This window comes from Giraffa tippelskirchi, chromosome 9 (assembly GCF_054371585.1).
Source record: "Giraffa tippelskirchi isolate mGirTip1 chromosome 9, T2T-mGirTip1v1.2.pri, whole genome shotgun sequence".
Classification (NCBI taxonomy): domain Eukaryota; kingdom Metazoa; phylum Chordata; class Mammalia; order Artiodactyla; family Giraffidae; genus Giraffa; species Giraffa tippelskirchi.
In genome coordinates, this window is record NC_137283.1 from 22,545,382 (window position 1) to 22,568,177 (window position 22,796).

The window sequence follows — 22,796 nt, forward strand, 5'->3', positions numbered from 1 at the left end:
TGGAAATTAGGAATGAATGGGCATTAATTGCTGAAGAATGAGATCCTTAGCCTGTTCATTTTGTGATAAAATATTCTCATAAAAAAATTTGTCATCTCTATGAAGATATACTAGGCAAGTCAAGATAAATCCAAAAGATAAGCAGAAGGCAGTGTTTGGCCAGGCTGAGGACTTCCTGTGTTCCTGAACGTCTGTTCCTTCTTTCTGAAGCAGCTACTCTGGATGATGCTTCTCCTGGGCTGTGTCTTAGTGCATCAGAGTCAATATTCGATTATATTGTCCCCTTGACATACCAACTGAACTGAACAGACTGAACAGACATTTTGACATAAGTTTATTATGGGCAAAGGCCAGAGGGGCTATATTTTTAAATAATTTTGTACAAAATGTCCCTGAAACACATATGTTGAAACAGAATTTTTATCCTTAGGTCCAGAGAGACAGCACTGATAGCTTCTGAAAGAATAGATCCCTTGCTTATTTTTCTTGTTAAACTGATGAGATTTTTCAGTTTTAGTTAATATAACTCAGTTTAATGCAACATATCCATTTAACATTTGCCATGGCAAGCACTGTGCTGGGCCCTTACACCAAACCAGATGAAAGCCGTGGTGTGAGTTTGATCACATAGCATCAGGTGGGTGGGGGAAGGCAGGCTGAAAAGTAAATATGAATAGACCAAATGCATATTATGATAGAGAGATGGAATATTACGATAGAGAGACTAAGAAGCACCAAATAAACAATTATTTCTTTTGTCAGGGGAGAAGTCATGCTTCATAATAAAGATTAAAGTAATTCTGAATTGGTCCCTTATAAACCTGTTCAGCAAAACCATTTCAGTAAATGGCATTTCCATCCACCCAACTGCCATGCTAGAAACCCATGTGTCATCCTTGATTTTCTCTTCCACCATCTCCCACATCCCAGGTATTAGCAAGTCCTGGCAGCTCTACCTGCAAATGATGTCCTGTATCTACAACCTTCTCTTCTCTCCACAGCCACCCACTAATTCAAGCTGCCATTGGTGACTGACTGAATTACAGCAACAGTCTTTAAGTGGACTTTCAGTTTTGACTCTTGCTTTTTTAAAAGTCCACTTGCCACACAGTAGCTAAGCAATCTTTAAAAAAAAAAAAAACAACGTATCTCTGTTACATAAAATCCTCTACTGGCTTCTCACTGCACTTGAAATAAAATCCAGTCTCCAACATCAACTCAAACCACCCTCTACACTGGTCATTATGCTCCATGAGGGTCATATTCTCTTTGCTCTCTGAACATGCCAGTAATTTTATTTCTAGGCCTCAGGGCCTTTGCACATGATGTTAACTCAGTCTCGAAAGCTCCTCCCTCTGACCTTCACAGGACTGACTTCTTATCATTCAGGCACCAGTTCATGTCACCCCCTCAGAAAGGTTTTGCATGACAACCCTATCAAAATTAATCATTCCGCTCCCACAGAGTCTCTGTGTCAGCATACTCCTTTATTTACTACTATCTAAAATAACTCCATTTGGCATTTTGTTTAGGTTTATTTGTTTGTTTTTACCTAAATCCTTTGCAGAATGTAAATGCCACGAGGAGGGGTTTTTGGTTTTTGTTTACTGGTTCCCAGAGTAGTGCTGTCACATAGCAAGTGCTAAATAAACGTATGTTAGACACATGAAAAAGTAATTGAATGACTGAAATCTGTATTATTTGCCCCCAGATTCCACAATTTGGTCTATGCTTTAAGGATGCTCAGACTTTCTCTGCAGAGTTGATTTGAGAAGGCGCCTGATACAGCACAGTTGGGTGGAGCAGGTGAGACAGAGATGATCTCCTGGAGAAAGCAATATATTTGAAGATGCTGCAAGGATCAGTGTAAGTTAGTCAAGGGACCAAGAGAATGAAGAGTATTTCAAGAAGAGGGAACAGAATACATAAAAAGACTCACAGTGGGGAAAAGGCATGATGTTGTTAAAGTCTGGCATACAAATTGGTAAGATTGTCTTCAAAAAGCACATGATGAATCACCGTACTCTGTCATGTCATCCATCTGAGTAAGTAAGGTGAAATTCATCTATTTTCTTGAAATATTCTCACAAAAATGTGGGAACATAAAACTATCTCCAATAAGACTTGACATTTCTGCATTTCACTGTGGCTGGAACTGTGTCTTCAACACCATACACCCAGAAATTATTTGGATAACTTAAAACTTCTTTCTGGACACTGAAAACTAAATTACATAGAGCTGACTGATGAGCTCACTGGTCAATCTTCTTCATTTTGTCTGTGTACACAATTTAAATGTGAAGAAACAGACTTCTTTGTTACTCAACTAAATTCATGTTGCACTGAGGCTGAAATTAGAAATTATATTTCTAGTAAGTCTTGCAAAATGGATTCATGGGTTTATTTCTTACACAAGTGTAGAAAATATAGGTAGTGAATGTAAAAGCATTCAACTTTTCTTAAATTTAATTGAGATAGTCAAGCTTTGTGTGCCAATAACATAACTTCCCAAACTCAACCTATGAGCACAAAAAATAGAATTAGGAAAATCCCTTACAAAACTCACCATCATTTCTCAATATCAGTGGTGTGGGTGGTCCCAGGACTTTTTGGTTTGTCACTGTATTTGTAACCACGCAAGTATAATTTCCAACATCTGATTTTTCTACTTTGGCAATATATAGATTCCCAGTCTCTTGAGAAACGAAGCGGCGATTGTCCTGATAGGAGGGGTATTCATTGAAAATCCACGCATAGCTGAGCTCTGAAAGCAAAAGGAATCACTGTCACAAACATGTCTTTTATAAGAACTTTACTGTATTCATTAAAGAACTGGTCAAGTTAAAAATTCATGCTGTTGCCCAATGATTCTTTTTCAGCCTGCTAAATATCAACAGGAAGTAATAACAGTCCCCTAAAGCATTTTACCAGTCTTCCTACCATCAGCCAATAAGATTTTATTTCTATAGAACCAGAAGGTACACTGATCACTGATGGAGAAGTCCAGTCTCTTTAAATCAGGGAATAAGCATTATAGTTCGCTAAGCATGGCTAAGCACCATATAATCCTTACAGAGCTAATGCCCAAACTACAGACACAGAGAGTCTACTATCTTGATATATCCTGGAAACTACTTATATCACTCCTTTCATCTTACATGCAATAATCATAATAGTATATTATGGTGCAACATACTTATACTGTACTTTATGGTTTCCAGTATATTTTATAGTTTTCCATTAACTGAGAAATTCTGACACAGAGGATCAGACTGACTAATCTAAACTCAGCCACAGATAGAGACAGAATAATTCCTGATTCTCAATCCAGTCTTTTCCCAGTGCCTCTTACTATTGATGCATATTCTTACTCCTTTTTCACTTGTGATGTTGAATTCTTTTCCCATTATTTCAGTGAGATGGTGATTTAATATTGTAGCAAATACTCATTAAATATAATACAATGATTAGTTGGCTGGTCCCACAAATGCAAATCTGCATTTTTAACACATTATTGACTGGAAATGTATTACAGCCATAGGCATTAGTCTGAAACAATCCCCTGATCAATAATGTGTTAAAAAATTTAGCTGAAAAAATTATTACATTCGTATAAAGTAGCCATCAAAGAGCAAACTTTTCACAAATACTTATCCATCCCAGAATGCCAATGGGAGGAGTGTAATAGGCAGTCATACTTGAAAATGTTCCTTTGAAAATTCTCATTTTTCTGGAGAATTAGGTGAATATTTTGTGAATGAGCACATTAACCCATGCTTTCAATTTCAGAAAAGAAATCTAAGTGACAGCAAGTTTAAATGATTTGCTGCAGTGAACTATTGTGCTCTGAGGAAATCAAACTTCTTTAGCTCCAGGCATTTCATGATTCCTCTCTTTAAAGTGTGATCTTCAGATTTGTTCAAAGCTGGAGAAGCGATATAGCAGCCATGGGCACTGATTAGCCAACATGCCCTGTTTTATTTTCTCAAGTTATTTTAGGCAGGATGGGGAGCAACTAGATGCAAAGGGAGCCTGTGGTTTCCAAACTAGTTGACTGAGTTCTTGTGTGCTGCTCTTCAATATGATCCTGGGATAAATTCTAAATGCATGGATTGTCCTTGGAAAATGGCAGAAAGGTCACTTCAGCTTCGTACACAGAATGCTAATTATTGGAAAAGGCACTTTGTTGTTTAACACTTCAATGAGTCCTCAGTTGTAATTGACCTCAATAACTGAATGTGCGACAGGGAACATATTCCATCTTAATGATCCACTGTTTACACACAAAGGAGGGGGTCATGTAGATTGCTTTCCCTTTATCGCTGGATTATAACATTTCTGCATGCATTATTTTAGAGAGATATAATTATGTTTATATGAGAATAGATAATCATTTTATTTACGCATATGCATATAATTATAAGCAACCCCATGCTGATGTCAAGAGGATACTCAGTGTAAATAAGCCAGCTCTTCCCAGCAAGCTAGTTACTTTCTCAAGAAACTACAATTTGGGGGGACGAAAAGCCCCTCTAATAGGTTGTGAAGAAATACAATGTAATGCAGAAATTTTGCCACAAAAACAGGAGATTCAACAAACAGCGCAGTGCAATGTACCCCTCTCTCAGTTTGGCATGTGAGTTTCAGGCAATGTAAGTAATCACCAAATCTCTCAAAAATATTCTCACATGAGTCTTTTCATGTGAAGAGAACATTGCCTATCCTGTAATCAAGTATAAGAGAGTTTTAGGAATAAATTAACATATCCAAAGTCACAAGGTATAAGTTAGAAAGTAATTTACCAATAAAATATTAATCAACCCATATCTCTCCAAGGAGAGTTATACTCAAGTATATAAACTATACATATATATATATATATATACATATTTTTTTTTTTTCTGAAGACAATTTTTAAAACTACTGTTACTGGATAGTGCCACAAAACTTTCTGAATTTTGTAGAGGATGCATAGCTCAGCAACTAGGAAGTTGCAGGAACCATGGATACCAGGATGAAAGACATCCACTTTGTTATTTTCCTAATTGGAATAAAATAAAAAACAAGACCAGAAGACCAAAATTCAAAACTGTATTCCATAAAGAAAGCCATTTAAACCATTAATTTAAAGCCATTTAAAGCCATTTATTTTAGTTCAGTTCAGTTCAGTCGCTCAGTCGTGTTCAACTCTTTGCGACCCCATGAATCGCAGCATGCCACGCCTCCCTGTCCATCACCAATTCCCGAAGTCCACCCAAATTCACGTTCATCGAGTTGGTGATGCCATCCAGCCATCTCATCCTCTGTCATCCCCTTCTCCTCCTGCCCCCAATCCTTCTCACCATCAGGGTCTTTTCCGATGAGTCAGCTCTTCGCATGAGGTGGCCAGAGTATTGCAGTTTCAGCTTCAACATCAGTCCTTCCAGTGAACACCCAGGACTGATCTCCTGTAGGATGGACTGGCCGGATCTTCTTGCAGTCCAAGGGACTCTCAAGAATCTTGTCCAACACTACAGTTCAAAAGCATAAATTCTTCGGTGCTAAGCTTTCTTTATATTCCAACTCTTACATCCATACATGACCACTGGAAAAACCATAGCCTTGACTAGATGGATCTTTGTTGACAAAGGAATGCCTCTGCTTTTTAATATGGTATCTAGTTTGGTCATAACTTTCCCTCCAAGAAGTAAGTGTCTTTTAATTTCATTGCTGCAATCACCATCTGCAGTGATTTTGGAGCCCCAAAAAATAAAGTCAGCCACTGTTTCCACTGTTTCTCCATCTATTTCCCATGAAGTGATGGGACCAGATGCCATGATCTTAGTTTTCTGAATGTTGAATTTTAAGCCAACTTTTTCACTCTCCTCTTTCACTTTCATCAAGAGGCTCTTTAGTTCTTCTTCACTTTCTGTCATAATGGTGGTGTCATCTGCATATCTGAGGTTATTGATATTTCTCCCAGCAATCTTGATTCCAGCTTGTGCTTCATCCAGCCCAGCATTTCTCATGATGTACTCTGCATATAAGTTAAATAAGCAAGGTGACAATATACAGCCTTGACATACTCCTTTTCCTATTTGGAACCAGTCTGTTGTTCCATGTCCAGTTCTAACTGTTGCTTCTTGACCTGCATACAGGTTTCTCAAGAGGCAGGTCAGGTGGTCTGGTATTCCCATCTCTTTCAGAATTTTCCACAGTATATTGTGATCCACACAGTCAAAGGCTTTGGCATAGTTAATGAAGCAGGAATAGATGTTTTTCTGGTAGTCTCTTGCTTTTTCGATGATCCATCGGATGTTGACAATTTGATCTCTGGTTGCTCTGCCTTTTCTAAAACCAGCTTGAACATCTGGAAGTTCATGGTTCACGTATTGCTGAAGCCTGGCTTGGAAAATTTTAAGCATTACTTTACTAGCGTGTGAGATGAGTGCAATTGTGCTGTAGTTTGAGCATTGTTTGCCATTGCCTTTCTTTGGGATTGGAATGAAAACTGACCCTTTCCAGTCCTGTGGCCACTGCTGAGTTTTCCAAATTGGCTGGCATATTAAGTGCAGCACTTTCAAATCGTCAACTTTTAGGATTTGAAATGGCTCAACTGAAACTCCATCACCACCACTAGCTTTGTTAGTAGTGATGCTTCCTAAGGTACACTTGACTTCACATTCCAGGATGCCTGGCTCTAGGTGAGCGATCATCTAGGTCATGAAGAACATTTTTGTACAATTCTTCTGTGTATTCTTGCCACCTCTTCTTAATATCTTCTGCTTCTGTTAGGTCCCTACCATTTCTGTCCTTTACTGAGCCCATCTTTGCATGAAATGTTCCCTTGGTATCTCTAATTTTCTTGAAAAGATCTCTAGTCTTTCCCGTTCTGTTGTTTTCCTCTATTTCTTTGCATTGATCGCTGAAGAAGGCTTTCTTATTTCTCCTTTCTATTCTTTGGAACTCTGCTTTCAAATAGGTATATCTTTCCTTTTCTCCTTTGCTTTTCGCTTCTCTTCTTTTCACAGCTATTTGTAAGCCCTCCTCAGACAGCCATTTTGCTTTTTTGCATTTCTTTTTCTTGGGGATGGTCTTGATTCCTGTCTACTGTACAATGTCACGAACCTCCATCCATAGTTCATCAGGTATTCTGTCTATCAGATCTAGTTCTTTAAATCTATTTCTCATTTCTGTCATCACTGTATAGTCATAAGGGATTTGATTTAGGTCATACCTGAATGGTCTAGTGGTTTTCTTCACTTTCTTCAATTTCACTATGAATTTGGCAATAAGGAGTTGATGATCTGAGCCACAGTCTGCTCCTAGTCTTGTTTTTGATGACTGTACAGAGCTTCTCCATCTTTGCCTGCAAAGAATATAATCAATCTGATTTCGGTGTTGACCATCTGGTGATGTCCATGTGTAGGGTCTTCTCTTGTGTTGTTGGAAGAGGGTGTTTGCTATGACCAGTGTGTTCTCTTGGCAGAACTCTATTAGCCTTTGTCCTGCTTCATTCTGTACTCCAAGGCCAAATTTGGCTGTTACTCCAGGTATTTCTTGACTTCTTACTTTTGCATTCCAGTACCCTATGATGAAAAGGACATATTTTTTGGGTGTTAGTTCTAGAAGGTCTTGTAGGTCTTCATAGAACTGTTCAACTGCAGCTTCTTTGGCATTACTGGTCAGGGCATAGACTTGGATTACTGTGATATTGAATGGTTTGCCTTGAAAACAAACAGAGATCATTCTGTCGCTTTTGAGATTGCATCCAAGCACTGCATTTTCAACTTTTTTGTTGACTATGATGGCCATTCCATTTCTTCTAAGGGATTCCTGCCCACAGTAGTAGATATAATGGTCATCTGAGTTAAATTCACCCATTCCAGTCCATCTTAGTTCACTGATTCCTAGAATGTTGATGTTCACTCTTGTCATCTCCTGTTTGACATCTTCCAACTTACCGTTCGTCTTGGGTGGCCCCACATGGCGTGGCTTAGTTTCATTGAGTTAGACAAGGCTGTGAAACACTCTTACTTAGTTTCAACTTAATCCAGCAAATGGGGATAATCATAAATGTGATACAGGCATGTAGTGAGGTTCAAGTTACTCGAAAGTCCTCTGAGTCATAAGCACATCTGAATCATTGAAAGTTAATCATTTTTAAAGTAAAAATAAGAACAAAACTCACTTATCATGCTGTTTGATTATAAGAATTTTAGTTTCACTGCTTTTGTGAGTTATTACTTTATCAGGAAACACAAGCAACCATAAACATATTCTGCAGGAATAGAATAGAATAGAAGTTCTCTACCCACTACCTATCTCAAATTTAAAAAGTTTATGTGACCAGAAGACTTTGAGAAGAATGGGATTAAATAAAGTTTAATAGATTTAACAATTTCTCCTTTCAGGACCTGCAAGAGACTTTTAACATACCAATGTGCCTCAAATTTCTTAGAGACTACTTAAGTCACACAAAGTTACTTTATGTAGAAGTGCCTCCCAATTCCTTTCTAAAACATCTTTTATACATCACAAAATAGAAGTTTGGAAATGCTGAACTAATGCAATTTCAACTCAAGAAACAGTAAGTATAATATAAAAATTATTAGCTCTATTACTTCTGTTCTCAGGAAGGCCATTAAGTTACATTAAACAATAGAAAACAACAAAATGTTGAATTAAAGTCATAATAAGTTTCCAAAATTGCAATAGTAATATAATACTGTAACCATTTTCAATGCTATAGATAAAGGAACAAACCATAGTTTCAAATACAAGTATCAAATGGATTGTGCAAAGGATCCTAACTAACATCAGTTCAACAGACAGCATTCGTAAAATACTGTTGAGTCCTAAAGTGTGACGGAACCAAAGAATCTTGGCTGGTTCACTGTTGAGATCATGTTGAGCAAAATGCTGAGACACTTGAATGGGGAAAATTTCTAAACATGATATTAATTAATTTTTATTTATCTATTTTTCTTCACAGCAAATAGCACTACCTGGAATACTGTACCTTTATTTGTCCATAAAAATTAGAAAGGGGCATGAATAATATAATGTAATGATAATGCAGACATCAAAGTAGGAAAAAATGTGTAGTAAGTATAAAAATTACCCAACAGATCACTTATTTCTTCATTTTAAAGATATGAAAGAACAAAGCTGAAGGTATCATGCTCATAAATTTCAAACTACACTACAAAGCTGCAGTAATTAAAACAGTTTGGCATCAGCATAGAAACAGGCACATATATCAATGAAACAGAATAAAGAACCCAGATACAAACATATACAAATATGATCAGTTAACTTACTGCAAAGGTGCCAAGAACATACCACAGGGAAAGGACAATAATTGAGTAAGTAATGCTGGGAAAACAGTCACATGCAAAAGAATGAAACTGGATGGCTACCTTGTACTATACACAAAAGTTAACTCAAAATAAATGAAAGATTTGCATTAATATCTGAAATCATAAACTCCTACAAGAAAAAAAAAATGGGCAGTAAGGTCCTTGACATGGGTCTTGGAGATGATTTTTTGAATCTGACACCAAAAACTAAAATAAGCAGGTGGGACTACATCAAACTAAAAAACAAATAAACAAACAGAAAAATTGCACAGTGAATGAAACCATCAATAAAATGAAAAGGCAACCTATTGAACAGAAGAGAATATTTGCAAATCATATATAAGATACAGTGTTAATATTCAAAATATATGAAGAACTCCTACAGCTTACCAGCATAAAAAAAAAAAAAAAGCTGATTAAAAAATGTGGGCAGAAGATCTGAATGTACATTTTTCCAAAGAAGACATATATCAATATAGCTAATTATCAGGGGGATGCAAATCAAAACCACAATAAGATATTACCTCACACCTGCCAGACTGGTTATTATCAAAAAAGACAGCAAATAACAAGCAATGCTGAGGACACAGTGAAAAGAGAAACCTTGTGCACTGTTGCTGGGAATGTAAATCAGTACAGCCACTAAGGGAAACAGTATGGAAATTCTTCAAAAGATTAAAATGGAACTTCCATATCATCCAGCAATTCCACTTCAGGGTATTTACCTGCAAAAAGCTAAAACACTAACTTGAAGAAATATCTGCATCCTCATGTTCACTGAAGGATCATTTAAAATAGCTAAGATATAGAAACAACCTAAGCGTCCATTGGTGGATGAAAGGATAAACAAATCATATATAAATATAACAATACATATACATACATACACATACACACAGAGAGAATGGAATGTTATTCAGCCATTAAAAATAATTGAACCTTGCCATTTGGAACAATGTGCACAGACCTTGAGGGCATTATGCTGAGTGAAATAAGTAAGAAAAGAAAGACAAGTCTCATGTGATCTCACTTATATGTGGACTCTAAAAATTAAACCAACAAACCAAGTTGTGGGTATGAAGAACAGATTGGCAGTTGTCAGTGGAGGCTGATAGACTGGGATAAATGGGCATTAAAAAGGTAAAAAACAAATTTATAAAATCTTAAAACTCCCTAGAAATTCTCATACCTCAACAGAAAGATAGCTATCATTTAGAATATATTTTCAATTCTAACCTATATGCCTGTAGGTTTTCATGATTTTAACCATAGCATAAATGTTGTTTAAAAAAAAATCAGCAACCATCCATGTCTCTACAAATGACCAATTACATTCCTTTTTATGGACAAGTACTATTCCATTGTATATATGTACCATTACTTCTTATCTGTTCCTCAGCTGATGGACATTTTACAGACTTTAAGTAAGTCAGAAAGAAAAAAAGAAATATTGCATATTAATACATACACCTGGAATCTGAAAACAAAAACCTTGAAAAAATTGATATAGGTGATCTTATTTATAAAGAAGAAAGAAAGACATAGACACAGAGAACAAACATATGGATACCAAGATGGAAAGGGGGAGTAGGACGAAGTGGGAGATTGGGGTTGACATGTACACACTATGTATAAAATAGATAACTAATAAGAACCGTCTGTACAGCACAGCGAACTCAGTGTTCTGTGGTGACCTAAGTGGGAAGGAAATCCAAAAAAAGAGGGGATATATGTATATGTATAGCTGATTCAGTTTGCTGTACAGCATAAACTAACACAACATTGTAAACCAACAATACTCCAATAAAAATTAAATAAATTAATTAATTAAAAAACCCAACAACCAAACAACACATACGACAATTCTAAGGCCTAGAAAAGGTGAGATTGGAGAGTCAGAAAGTGGCAAAGCACACTGTATCTTAGGCCTTCTAGCTACATTCCCCTTCCAGTCACTTAGTTGCTCATTCGAGTCCAACTCTCTGCGATCCCATGGACTGTAGCCCGCCAGGCTCCTCTGTCCATGGAATTCTCCAGGCAAGAATACTGGAGTGGGTTGCCATTTCCTTCTCCAGGGCATCTTCCTGACCCTGGAACTGAACCCTGGTCTCCTGCATTGGCAGGCAGATTCTTTATCATCTGAACCACCAAGGAAGCTCCCCCTTCCAGTGCTCCCTTTTGGAAGCAGTAAGAGCTTTTGAAATTTGAAAGTAAAGAGTTAGTGTTATATGACTCACCAAATGATGCAGTTTTCCCCTAAGAGCTAAAGTCTATTTTTATCAGAGCAAAACATTAATTCATTGGGTTGTATGAAATGCTATTCACATTCTGAAAAAATAAAGCCAAGTTAATAAAACAAAATAAACTCTTATATGCTGCAAAAAATACATCCCACTCAGTGTGATTTCCTTAGGGACTTACATGCAATATTTATCCTTATTCAAACTTGACAGATTTCTTTTGATAAGTTTTCATACACTAATTGCTCTAGAAGTGACAGACAGTTCCTGTCCCATTGGCAATTTGTATCAACTGGGTAAACAGATACTTGGAATATAATATTTAATAGATTGGGAAGTTTCTGATGCTCAACTGAAAAATAATGAGATTGGTTAGAATGTGATAGCTATTAAGGGAGAAGGACCTAGTGATGGTTTTCTAACTTGTAGCATCTAAATCTTTGGGGAATTAACTATGAAATAGCACTCTCTTAATTGGTTCCTTTTCCCTATCTTTGGGCCAACAGCAAAGGGTATTTCGCTATTATTTTTAAGAGAAGACATCAATCAAACAATTTTCAAATTCAGGTACTTATTGAGCAAAATTAAGCCTCTGATCAGAGGCCTCAGGATGAATGCTCTTGTTCTTGATGCTGTCTAATTTCTTTCTAGAGTTGTATTATACTTCACGACATTCTGAGTCATGTCCCAAGGGGCAGCAAAAATGTCAGTTTTCAAAGATCCCTTTCTTCGTCCTCAAAGTTTTAAATCTGAAAGGGACCTAAGACCAAACCCTGCAATTTTACAGATCAGGAAGCTGAAGTCTAGAGAAATTACATGACAGGATCACAGTCACACGTTCGGTAAGTGGGAAGAAAGGGGATGATGGAGTAGCTGCCATGTTCAGAAGAGCTGGTTCGTTAGACAGCTATATGCTACTCTCAGAATTTAACTTGGAGCTAGAAGAGATCGGTTTTCCTTTTCTGCACATTTAAACAGTAGAACTAGATGACCTCTAAGTTTCTTCCAGCATTAAAATCCCATAATTCTATAAGCATGCCATCAAATCCAACATCTTATGTCAACAAATGAAGAAAACAGGATCCAAAGAGATCCAGTAACTTCCTAAGATTCAAACAAGTAGTCTATTGACAGATAAAGAACTAGAACTTTTATACACATATACACACACATGCATACACACTTATATTTGAGTTAAGTGGTATTCTGTACAAAGAGGACAGAATTGAGAGTCAGGAGACCTGGATTCTAGTCCTTGCATCACAGCCAATTTGGGCTTTGCTCAATTTTTCAGCAGCATGAGAGCCTCCTGATCTTTTTTTTTTTTTTTTTTTTTTTCAGCAGCACTGTGCGACATGTGGGATCTTAATTCCCCAACTAGAGCCAGGGACTGAGCATGTACCTCCTATCTTGGAAGGCAGAGTCTTAACCACGGGAGGGTTGAGGAACTCCCAAGCCTCCTGATCTTCAGGTAGTTTTGTATACACCTATAGGCTTTCCTCGGAGAAGACGATGGCACCCCACTCCAGTACTCTTGCCTGGAAAATCCCATGGACGGAGGAGCCTGGTAGGCTGCAGTCCATGGGGTCGCGAAGAGTCGGACACGACTGAGAGACTTCACTTTCACTTTTCACTTTCATGCACTGGAGGAGGAAATGGCAACCCACTCCAGTGTTCTTGCCTGGAGAATCCCAGGGACGAGGGGAGCCTGGTGGTCTGCCGTCTATGGGGTCTCACAGAGTCGGACACGACTGAAGCGACTTAGCAGCAGCAGCAGCATAGGCTTCCCTGGTGGCTGAGATGGTAAAGAATCTGCCTGCATTGTGGGAGACCCAGGTTCAATTCCTGAGTTAGGAAGATCCCCTCGAGAAGGAAATGGCTACCCATTCCAGTATTCTTGCCGGTAGAATCCCAGGGAGAGAGGAGCCTGGCAGTCCACGGGTTTGCAAAGAATTAGACATGACTGAGCAACTAAAGCTGTCACTTTTTTTTTTTTCTTTTTTCCATACACATCTCTCCTACTTTTTGCAGTCTTGTGAGGTGGAATTTCAACTGAGACATGATTCTAGGCAAGTAGATATGAAAAAAATATATTATTTAAAATGATTCTACAAGAGAAATATGTTTGAGGAATGCAGTTATTGGTTTATTGGTTGGTCAAACATTCACCCATCATTAACCATTTACAAAAGCATGGAGTTCACCCCTAGAATGGAGAGCAGCTAGAAAGACAGGGATTGAAATCTGAGAGTAGTCTGCGTGGGTAAAGGGACAGAGAGCATCACCCCATGGAAAGATCCCTGGATCTGGTGTCAAGAAACATAGAGACCATGTCTTGGCTTCAGTGCTCATTAGCTAGAAAGTCATTTCTACAACTCAGTTTTCTTATCTGAAAAATAGGGATATAAAAAGAACACCTGCCTGCTAGGTAGACATCAACTATGTTAAGTCAATTTTTAAAAAAAGATATTGCTGGGGTGTTTTGTTCTGTTTATTTTTGCTTAAAAACTGATTGCTAAGTCATTTCTCTTCCTCTTTCCTAAGGGGAAGGGAGATATTACAAACTGTGAGGGATCTAATTCGTTCCAGAAACAAAATAAGAACTGAGTGAGGAGCCTTAAATACAAAGCAGCACGATTATGCGCCACAGACGGGCAGTGAAAGAGTCTAGTAGAAGAATGTGCTTTTGTAACATCGAAGCAATATCCCAGGGGGTGGACAGAATTCTGACTTCTGAAAAATGAAGCCTCTGGATGACTCCTCTAACACAAAGACACTAAACGATCAATAGAAGTATATTTGAATGGCGCTTTGGCAAACAGGAGCGGAGGGGAGATGGCTAAGAGAAGTTGAAATCTCAGGGCTGTGATAGGACAGATATGGTACTTCTATTAATTAGAATATGGACTTATGGGTGTTTGAAGTTGAATGGTACTATGAAGACCTACAAGACTTTTTAGAACTAACACCCCAAAAAAGATGTCCTTTTCATCATAGGGGACTGGAATGCAAAACTGGAAGTCAAGAAACACCTGGAGTAACAGCCAAATTTGGTCTTGGAGTACAGAATGAAGCAGGGCAAAGGCTAATAGAGTTCTGCCAAGAGAACACACTGGTCATAGCAAACACCCTCTTCCAACAACACAAGAGAAGACCCTACACATGGACATCACCAGATGGTCAACACCGAAATCAGATTGATTATATTCTTTGCAGGCAAAGATGGATAAGCTCTCTATAGTCAGCAAAAACAAGACCAGAAGCTGAGTGTGGCTCAGATCATGAACTCCTTATTGCCAAATTCATACTGAAATTGAAGAAAGTGGGGAAAACCACTAGACCATTCAGGTACGACCTAAATCAAACCCCTTATGAATATACAGTGGGAGTGAGAAATAGATTTAAGGGACTAGATCTGATAGAGTGCCTGATGAGCTATTGACGGAGGTTCGTGACATTGTACAGGAGACAGGGATCAAGATCATCCCCAAGAAAAAGAAATGCAAAAAAGCAAAATGGCTGTCTGAGGAGGGCTTACAAATAGCTGTGAAAAGAAGAGAAGCGAAAAGCAAAGGAGAAAAGGAAAGATACACCCATTTGAATGCAGAGTTCCAAAGAATAGAAAGGAGAGATAAGAAAGCCTTCTTCAGGGATCAGTGTAAAGAAACAGAGGAAAACAATAGAATGGGAAAGACTAGAGATCTCTTCAAGAAAATTAGAGATACCAAGGGAACATTTCATGCAAAGATGGGCTCAATAAAGGACAGAAATGGTAGGGACTTAACAGAAGCAGAAGATATTAAGAAGGGGTGGCAAGAATACACAGAAGAACTGTACAAAATAGATCTTCATGACCCAGGTTATCACGATGGTGTGATCACTCACCTAGAGTCAGACATCCTGGAATGCGAAGTCAATTTGGCCTTAGGAAGCATCACTACGAACAAAGCTAGTGGGGGTGATGGAATTCCAGTTGAGTTATTTCAAACCCTAAAAGAGGATGCTGTGAATGTGCTTCACCAAATATGCCAGCAAATTTGGAAAACTCAGCAGTGGCCATGGGACTGGAAAAGGTCAGTTTTCATTCAAATTCCAAAGAAAGGCAATACCAAAGAATGCTCAAACTACTGCACAATTGCACTCATCTCACACGCTAGTAAAGTGATGCTCAAAATTCTCCAAGCCAGGCTTCAACACTGTGTGAACCAGGAACTTCCAGATGTTCAAGCTGGTTTTAAAAAAGGCAGAGGAACCAGAGATCAAATTGCCAACATCTGCTGGATCATCGAAAAAACCAAGAAAGTTCCAGAAAAACATCTATTTCTGCCTTAGTGATTATGCCAAAGTCTTTGACTGTGTGGATCAAAATAAACTGTGGAAAATTCTCAAAGAGATAGGAATACCAGACCATCTGACCTGTCTCTTGAGAAACCTGTATGCAGGTCAGGAAGCAATAGTTAGAACTGGACATGGAACAACAGACTGGTTCCAAATAGGAAGAGGAGTACATCAATGCTATATATGTCACCCTGCTTATTTAACTTATATGCACAGTACATCTTGAGAAATGCTGGGCTGGAAGAAGCACAAGCTGGAATCAAGATTGCCGGGAGAAATATCAATACCTTCAGATATACAGATGACACCACCCTTATGGCAGAAAGTGAAGAAGACCCAAAGAGCCTCTTGATGAAAGTGAAAGAGGAGAGTGAAAAAGTTGATTTAAAGCTCAATAATCAGAAAACTAAGATCACGGCATCCGGTCCCATCACTTCATGGCAAATAGATGAGGAAACAGTGGAAACAGTGGCACACTTTATATTTTTGGGCTCCAAGATCACTGCAGATGGTGACTGAAGCCATAACATTAAAAGACGCTTACTCTTTGGAAGGAAAGTTATGACCAACCTAGACAGCACATTAAAAAGCAGAGACATTCCTTTGTCAACAAAGGTCCGTCTAGTCAAGGCTATGGTTTTTCCTGTAGTCATGTATGGATGTGAGAGTTGGACTATAAAGAAAGCTGAGCATAGAAGAAATGATGCTTTTGAAATGTGGTGTTGGAGACGACTCTTGAGAGTCCCTTGTACTGCAAGGAGATACAGCCAGTCCATCCTAAAGGAGATCAGTCCTGGGTGTTCATTGGAAGGACTGATGTTGAAGCTGAAACTCCAATACTTTGGCCACCTCATGCGAAGAGCTGATTCATTTGAAAAGACCCCTGATGCTGGGAAATATTGAGGATGGGAGGAGAAGGGGATGACAGAGGATGAGATGGCTGAATGGCATCACCGACTCAATGGACACGAGTTCGGGTAAACTCCAGGAGTTGGTGATTGTCAGTGGGGCCTGGTGTGCTGCGGTTCATGGGGTCACAAAGAGTTGGACACGTCTGAGCAACTAAGCTGAACTGAACACCTATATTGGCCCAGCCCTTGACAACTTAGGGTGCTGACAATGCTCTGGCTAAAAAGACCCCCATGATAGAAGCTCTGGGGCCCAGACAACTTGGTTTAGACAGGTGCTCATCATCAAGCAGGACCTCCCAGGTTCAGACACTGTTTCCATTATTCATTAGGCTGAGCGGAGTAGGGATGGCATGTATCTATCACTTGGAGCAGCACTCGCCACGCCTCTCCCCATGGCAGACACTGAGAATTGACCATGCCAGACAGGTTCACACAGTGCTTCTGGCTGTTGCCTCCAATCAGTTTGTGTTGGCACCTGAAGTCAAACCTTTTTACCATCTTTGCAAAAGTGATATAGGGGAAATGAAATGGTGACCATGAGAGGCAAGAATTAGATAAGACCCAGTGCTAAAACTCATTCAAACCTGTGGCAAGCACTTCTATAAATAAGTCTCCTGACTAAGCCTTCTGATCACTTGCTGCATTCAATGATGTTTTTAGAATATGCTCTTCACTAGCTCAGATGTAGCAGTGGAGGTGTGGGAAGGAAGGTGGAAAAAAGAGCATTTTACAGTCATATGTACAGCTCTTGATATTGCTCTTGCGTATGGCTTACAATGTCGTCCATTTTATGGGTGACTCCTTGTGGTTTATTTCTATTTTATTAGGAAATTGGACATTTTTCTGATTATACATTTTCTTTAAATATTCACAGGTGGAAATTTAGGAATGTAACTCGAAGGCAATTTAATACACTGTTTTGACAAAAAAAAAAAAAAAAAGCCAGAAATGAGTGTATGAGTATAAGAGTATTTGTATAAATCATACAAATGTAAAGGTAAATGGAAAGGTTCAGAAAAAATCTTGTACTTTGCAGCGGATTGCTTTAGGGTATGTGCCCACATACCCAGAGGCAAATGCTAACTCTCCTGTGCTCTCAGTAATGGATCAGTAAAAAAGACTGAGAAATAATGCCTAGGCCTGAAGTCAGCAAACTTGCATACTTCAAGGGAAGAAGCCCTATGATTTTTAGACAGAGAAGCATCCTCTTTGTTAGCAGGTTCAGACTTTGGAGTATAGGCAGGAAAGTGGTGGCACACGAGACGGATTTAGCTGACATAAGTGCGCGTGTCTTTTGTGGCTTCACCTGCTTTCAGTTCAGTCGCTCAGTCATGTCTGACTCTTTGCGACCCCATGGACAGCAGCACACCAGGCCTCCCTGTCCATCACCAACTCCCAGAGTTTATTCAAACTCACGTCCATTGAGTTGGTGATGCCATCCAAACATCTCATCCTCTGTCGTCCCCTTTTCCTCCCGCCTTCAATCTTTCCCAACATCAGGGTCTTTTCAAATGAGTCAGGTCTTTGCATGAGGTGGCCAAAGTATTGGAGTTTCAGCTTCAGCATCAGTCCTTCCAATGAATATTCAGGACTGATCTCCCTTAGGATGGACTGGTTGGATCTCCTTGCAGTCCAAGGGACTCTCAAGTCTTCTCCAATACCACAGTCCAAAAGCATCAATTCTTCGGCGCTCAGCTGTCTTTATAGTCCAACTCTCACATCCATACATGACTATTGGAAAAACCATAGCCTTGACTAGACAGACCTTTGTTGGCAAATTAACGTCTCTGCTTTTAAATATGCTATCTAGGTTGGTCATAACTTTCCTTCTAAAGAGTAAGCGTCTTTTAATTTCATGGCTGCAGTCACCATCTGCAGTGATTTTGGAGCCCCCCAAAAAATAACCACTGTTTCCCATCTATTTGCCATGAAGTGATGGGACCAGATGCCATGATCTTAGTTTTTTGAATGTTGAGTTTTAAGCCAACTTTTTCACTCTCCTCTTTCACCTTCATCAAGAGGCTCTTTAGTTCTTCTTCACTTTCTGCCATAAGGGTGGTGTCATCTGCATATCTGAGGTTATTGATATTTCTCCCGGCAATCTTGATTCAAACTTGTGCTTCATCCAGCCCAGCATTTCTCATGATGTACTCTGCATATAAGTTAAATAAGCAAGGTGACAATATACAGTATTGATGTATTCCTTTTCCTATTTGGAACCAGTCTTTTGTTCCATGTCCAGTTCTAACTGTTGCTTTTTGACCTGCACACAGATTCCTCAAGAGGCAGGTCAGGTGGTCTGGTATTCCCATCTCTTTCAGAATTTTCCACAGTTTATTGTGATCCACGCAGTCAAAGGCTTTGGGAAAGTCAATAAAGCAGAAGTAGATGTTTTTCTGGAACTCTCTTGCTTTTTCAATGATCCAGCAGATGTTGGCAATTTGATCTCTGGTTCCTCTGTCTTTTCTAAAACCAGCTTGAACATCTGGAAGTTCACAGTTCACGTATTTCTGAAGCTTGGCTTGGAGAATTTTGATAGTTCATCAAGCACTCTGTCTCTCAGATCTAGTCCCTTAAATCTATTTGTCACTTCCACTGTATAATCGTAAGGGGTTTGATTTAGATCATAACTGATCGCCTGCTTTAGAAATGTTGAAAATCAAATACGCATTTAGATACTGAGGTTTTCTTGAAGCTCAAACACGGTTTTCAACTCTCAGTGCTTAAGAGGAATCAGGGAGATTGTCATATTACTCCAGGGGGTCCCAGGTGGCGTGAGCTCCAGAATCATTACAAGGGCTTGTTATCACACAGATGGCTGGGTCCCACCCCTAGGGTCTCTTATTCAGGGGTTTGAGATGGGGATCAAGAATCTGCTCCTAGGTGATGCTGTCCGTCCTGGTTTGGAGATGTCAGTTAGACAAACACTCTTTTAAAAGGTTTGGAGAAACATTCTTTTTAAAGGTTTGAATACATTAGGCTCTCATTCTATCAGGAAAAAAATTGGCAGAACAGAGTACCAGCTTCCCAGTGGAAAGCACGCAGGAGGTCTCTAGTTTGCCATTGTCTCTGTCAGTCCCTACTGTCCCCCAGGCTCATATTACTCATGCAGTTGAGCTTGGGAGCTCTGCTCTGATATCTGGAAGGAAAGACAAATCAAGACAGGGGAGTGGCCCTTAGTTGCATGCTCTTGTTAGCATGAGAATGGTACTGGAGGCCATAAACACACTAGCCAACCTGAGTATTTTGATGGCAGACAAGGAATGGTCCAGCCTGTTGAGTGTGGTCAAACTAGTAAGACACAGTACAGCATGAGTGGACTATTATGGGCAGATGGGGATTACAGGATACTGATTTCAGGTATTTGTTAAATATATAGCAAATAAAGCTGGGATTAGGAAATGGCAACCCACTCCAGTATTCTTGCCTGGAAAATCCCATGGTCAGAGGAGTCTGACAGACTGTAGTCCATAGGGTTACAGAGTTGGACACGACTGAACATCTGAGCATAATGTTTAAATTTAAGGTATCACTATATTTTATGAAGAGCTAAAACAACAGCCAAAGTCTGAGAAATATTAATCCCCTGAAGCATAGATACCCTTCAACAGCCAAGTATAAACTGTGTGAAAACCACATAAAAGGTCGAGATTGATGCCCAGTTGTTGACAGAATACAAGTTTTCCTTGGGTGGTGGGAGAAGAGAACATCAGACGACAACATTCTTTCAGCTTAATATTTATGCCCTCTTCATACAATGCCCTCTCTCAGATCTCAGATTTCTCTAGAATGATTACATTTCCTATTGCAAGACGAAGGGCAAATCCAACCAGCACACCAGTCCTGTTGTTTGTTTCTATGCCTGTTTCAACATTACTTATCTATTGGCTTAAGAACATTCATTCTGGGATTTCCCTGGTGGTCCAGTGAGTGGTTAAGAATCTCCCTTCTAATGCACAGAATGCAGATTCTATCCCTGGTTGGGAAACTAAGATCCCACAGGCCTTGGGGCAACTAAACACATGCATCACAACTACCGAGCCCACTTTCCCTGGAGCCCACATGCCACGACAAAGATCTTGAGAATCACAACTAAACCTGATGCAGCCAAATACACACACACACACATATGAACATTCATTTTACCAACTTCAGGTTGACCACTACCCCACAACAACCCATACACAACTGCTAGATTAATCCTTTCATGCAATCTCTATAAATCAGGCCCCTCTTTCCACACAAGCCCTTGGTGAGCCTCCATGTCTCTCAGAGTTAAGTACAATGTATCAGGCTAGTATTCTACTCCATGTTAGCTAGTCTTAGCTTTCCATTCTTTTTCCACGTGGATCTATATTTTGGGAGAGGATTCCTTACGTTGAACTCTGCAAAATCCCAGGGAGACTGAGAAGGGGCAGCCATGATTAACTTATTCAGACAGTACATCCTCATTCCCTCAAGGGTCAGCATGTGATACAAAGAGGAGGCTCGAAGGGAAGGCTCTGCCCCCCTTATGGGGCTTTCAGATGAAAGCTCTGTGTCAAATTCTTGTATTTTTTATTTATAGGACATGTAGTAAGTTAACCTTAATATACATTATACATTAGGTATACATCCCAGTATACATTCAGGGCAGACAAATACCGTTTGCTTCCACTTATACCGGGTACCTAGAATAGTCTGATTCATAGAGTCAGAAAGTACAGTGGTAGTTTCTGCAAGGGGCTGGAGGGGTGGGGGGTGGGGTGGGGACGGGAAGTGAGGACTTAGTGTTTAATGGGGACAGAGTTTCAGTTTAGGAAAGTGAAAAATTCTGGAGAAGGATAATGGTGAGCGTTATACAAAAATGTAAATGTACATAATGCCACTGATCTGTACAGTTAACTACGGTTAAAATAATATGTTTTGGGACTTCCTCGGTGCCCCAGTGATTGGGACTTCGCCTTTCAAAGTAGGAGGTGCCAGTTTGATCCCTGGTCAGGTTTTTGCCTTTTGCCATCCCATATGCCTTGTGGCCAAAAAACAAAAATATGCAACAGAAACAATACTGTAACAAATTTAATAAAGATTAAAAAAAAAATAGTCCACATTAAGAAAAAAAAATCTAAAAAAAAAGTATGTTATATATTATGTGACTTTTACTACAATAAAAAAAAAATTAAAAACAGGTTCATACTGCTAAGTAGGTTTGTTTACAATAACGTGGGAAAACAGTCACTGCTCCCCTGAGAGTCCCCCAGCCGAGGGCAGCGCACTGTCTGCTCAGCATTCCCTTCCCACCTCTGCTTATCTCAACCACTGCCTTCTACAAAAATGTCATTTGCCTGACTGGGAAATATAAGTGGTCTCTCTTCAACAACCAAATAAGCATGTGTTTCTTTTCTGCCTTATAGCAACTAAACATTCTTTCACATATTAAAATGTTGTTTTTCCCTTATGAGAATGGTTCAATTGCTTTTCTCTTCTCTGACTACTGAACTTGAGTGCTACTGTGCCAAGAATACAGGTATAGCAGGCTTCACTTAGGTCCCTCACTTTCTGGAAGCAACTCATGTAAACATTAGTTAAATGGAACTGAAATTCGAAATGTCAGAAGTTTCCTGGAGCCACAATTTCATGACTGAACTCGAGGCCCAAAGTCCTAGTGACAAAGACTTTAACTGAAAATAAGAGGTTACAAGACCTTCATCAGATCACTGATGTCAAATTAAAATCTGTAATATCAGAATCCATATGTTTTCAATCAAAATGCTTAAGCCTTTTCCTGAAAAAGTTTTTTTCCTGACTTTTTGATGAAGTTTTACTAAGTTTACAAAATGCATAAAGAAAAGATGACTGATTCACAGTCTTGAATATCCAAGAATGAGAAAGACTAAGTAAAAGCAGAGGTAAACATGTAAGCATTAAGTTGGCATACACAACTTAACAGGCTAAATGACATATGCTGAAGAAACTACTTGACTTAT

At 39.1% G+C, this 22,796-nt stretch overlaps 1 protein-coding gene across 1 annotated transcript in view; it reads right to left on the bottom strand.

Moving 5' to 3' along the window:
* Nucleotides 1-22,796, bottom strand: part of CNTN4 (contactin 4) — a 1,007,382-nt gene that overhangs the window by 209,287 nt on the left and 775,299 nt on the right. The window contains exon 8 of the mRNA XM_081528227.1: nt 2,567-2,764. Coding sequence (XP_081384353.1) covers nt 2,567-2,764 — 198 coding nt within the window. The remainder of the gene's footprint in view (nt 1-2,566; nt 2,765-22,796) is intronic.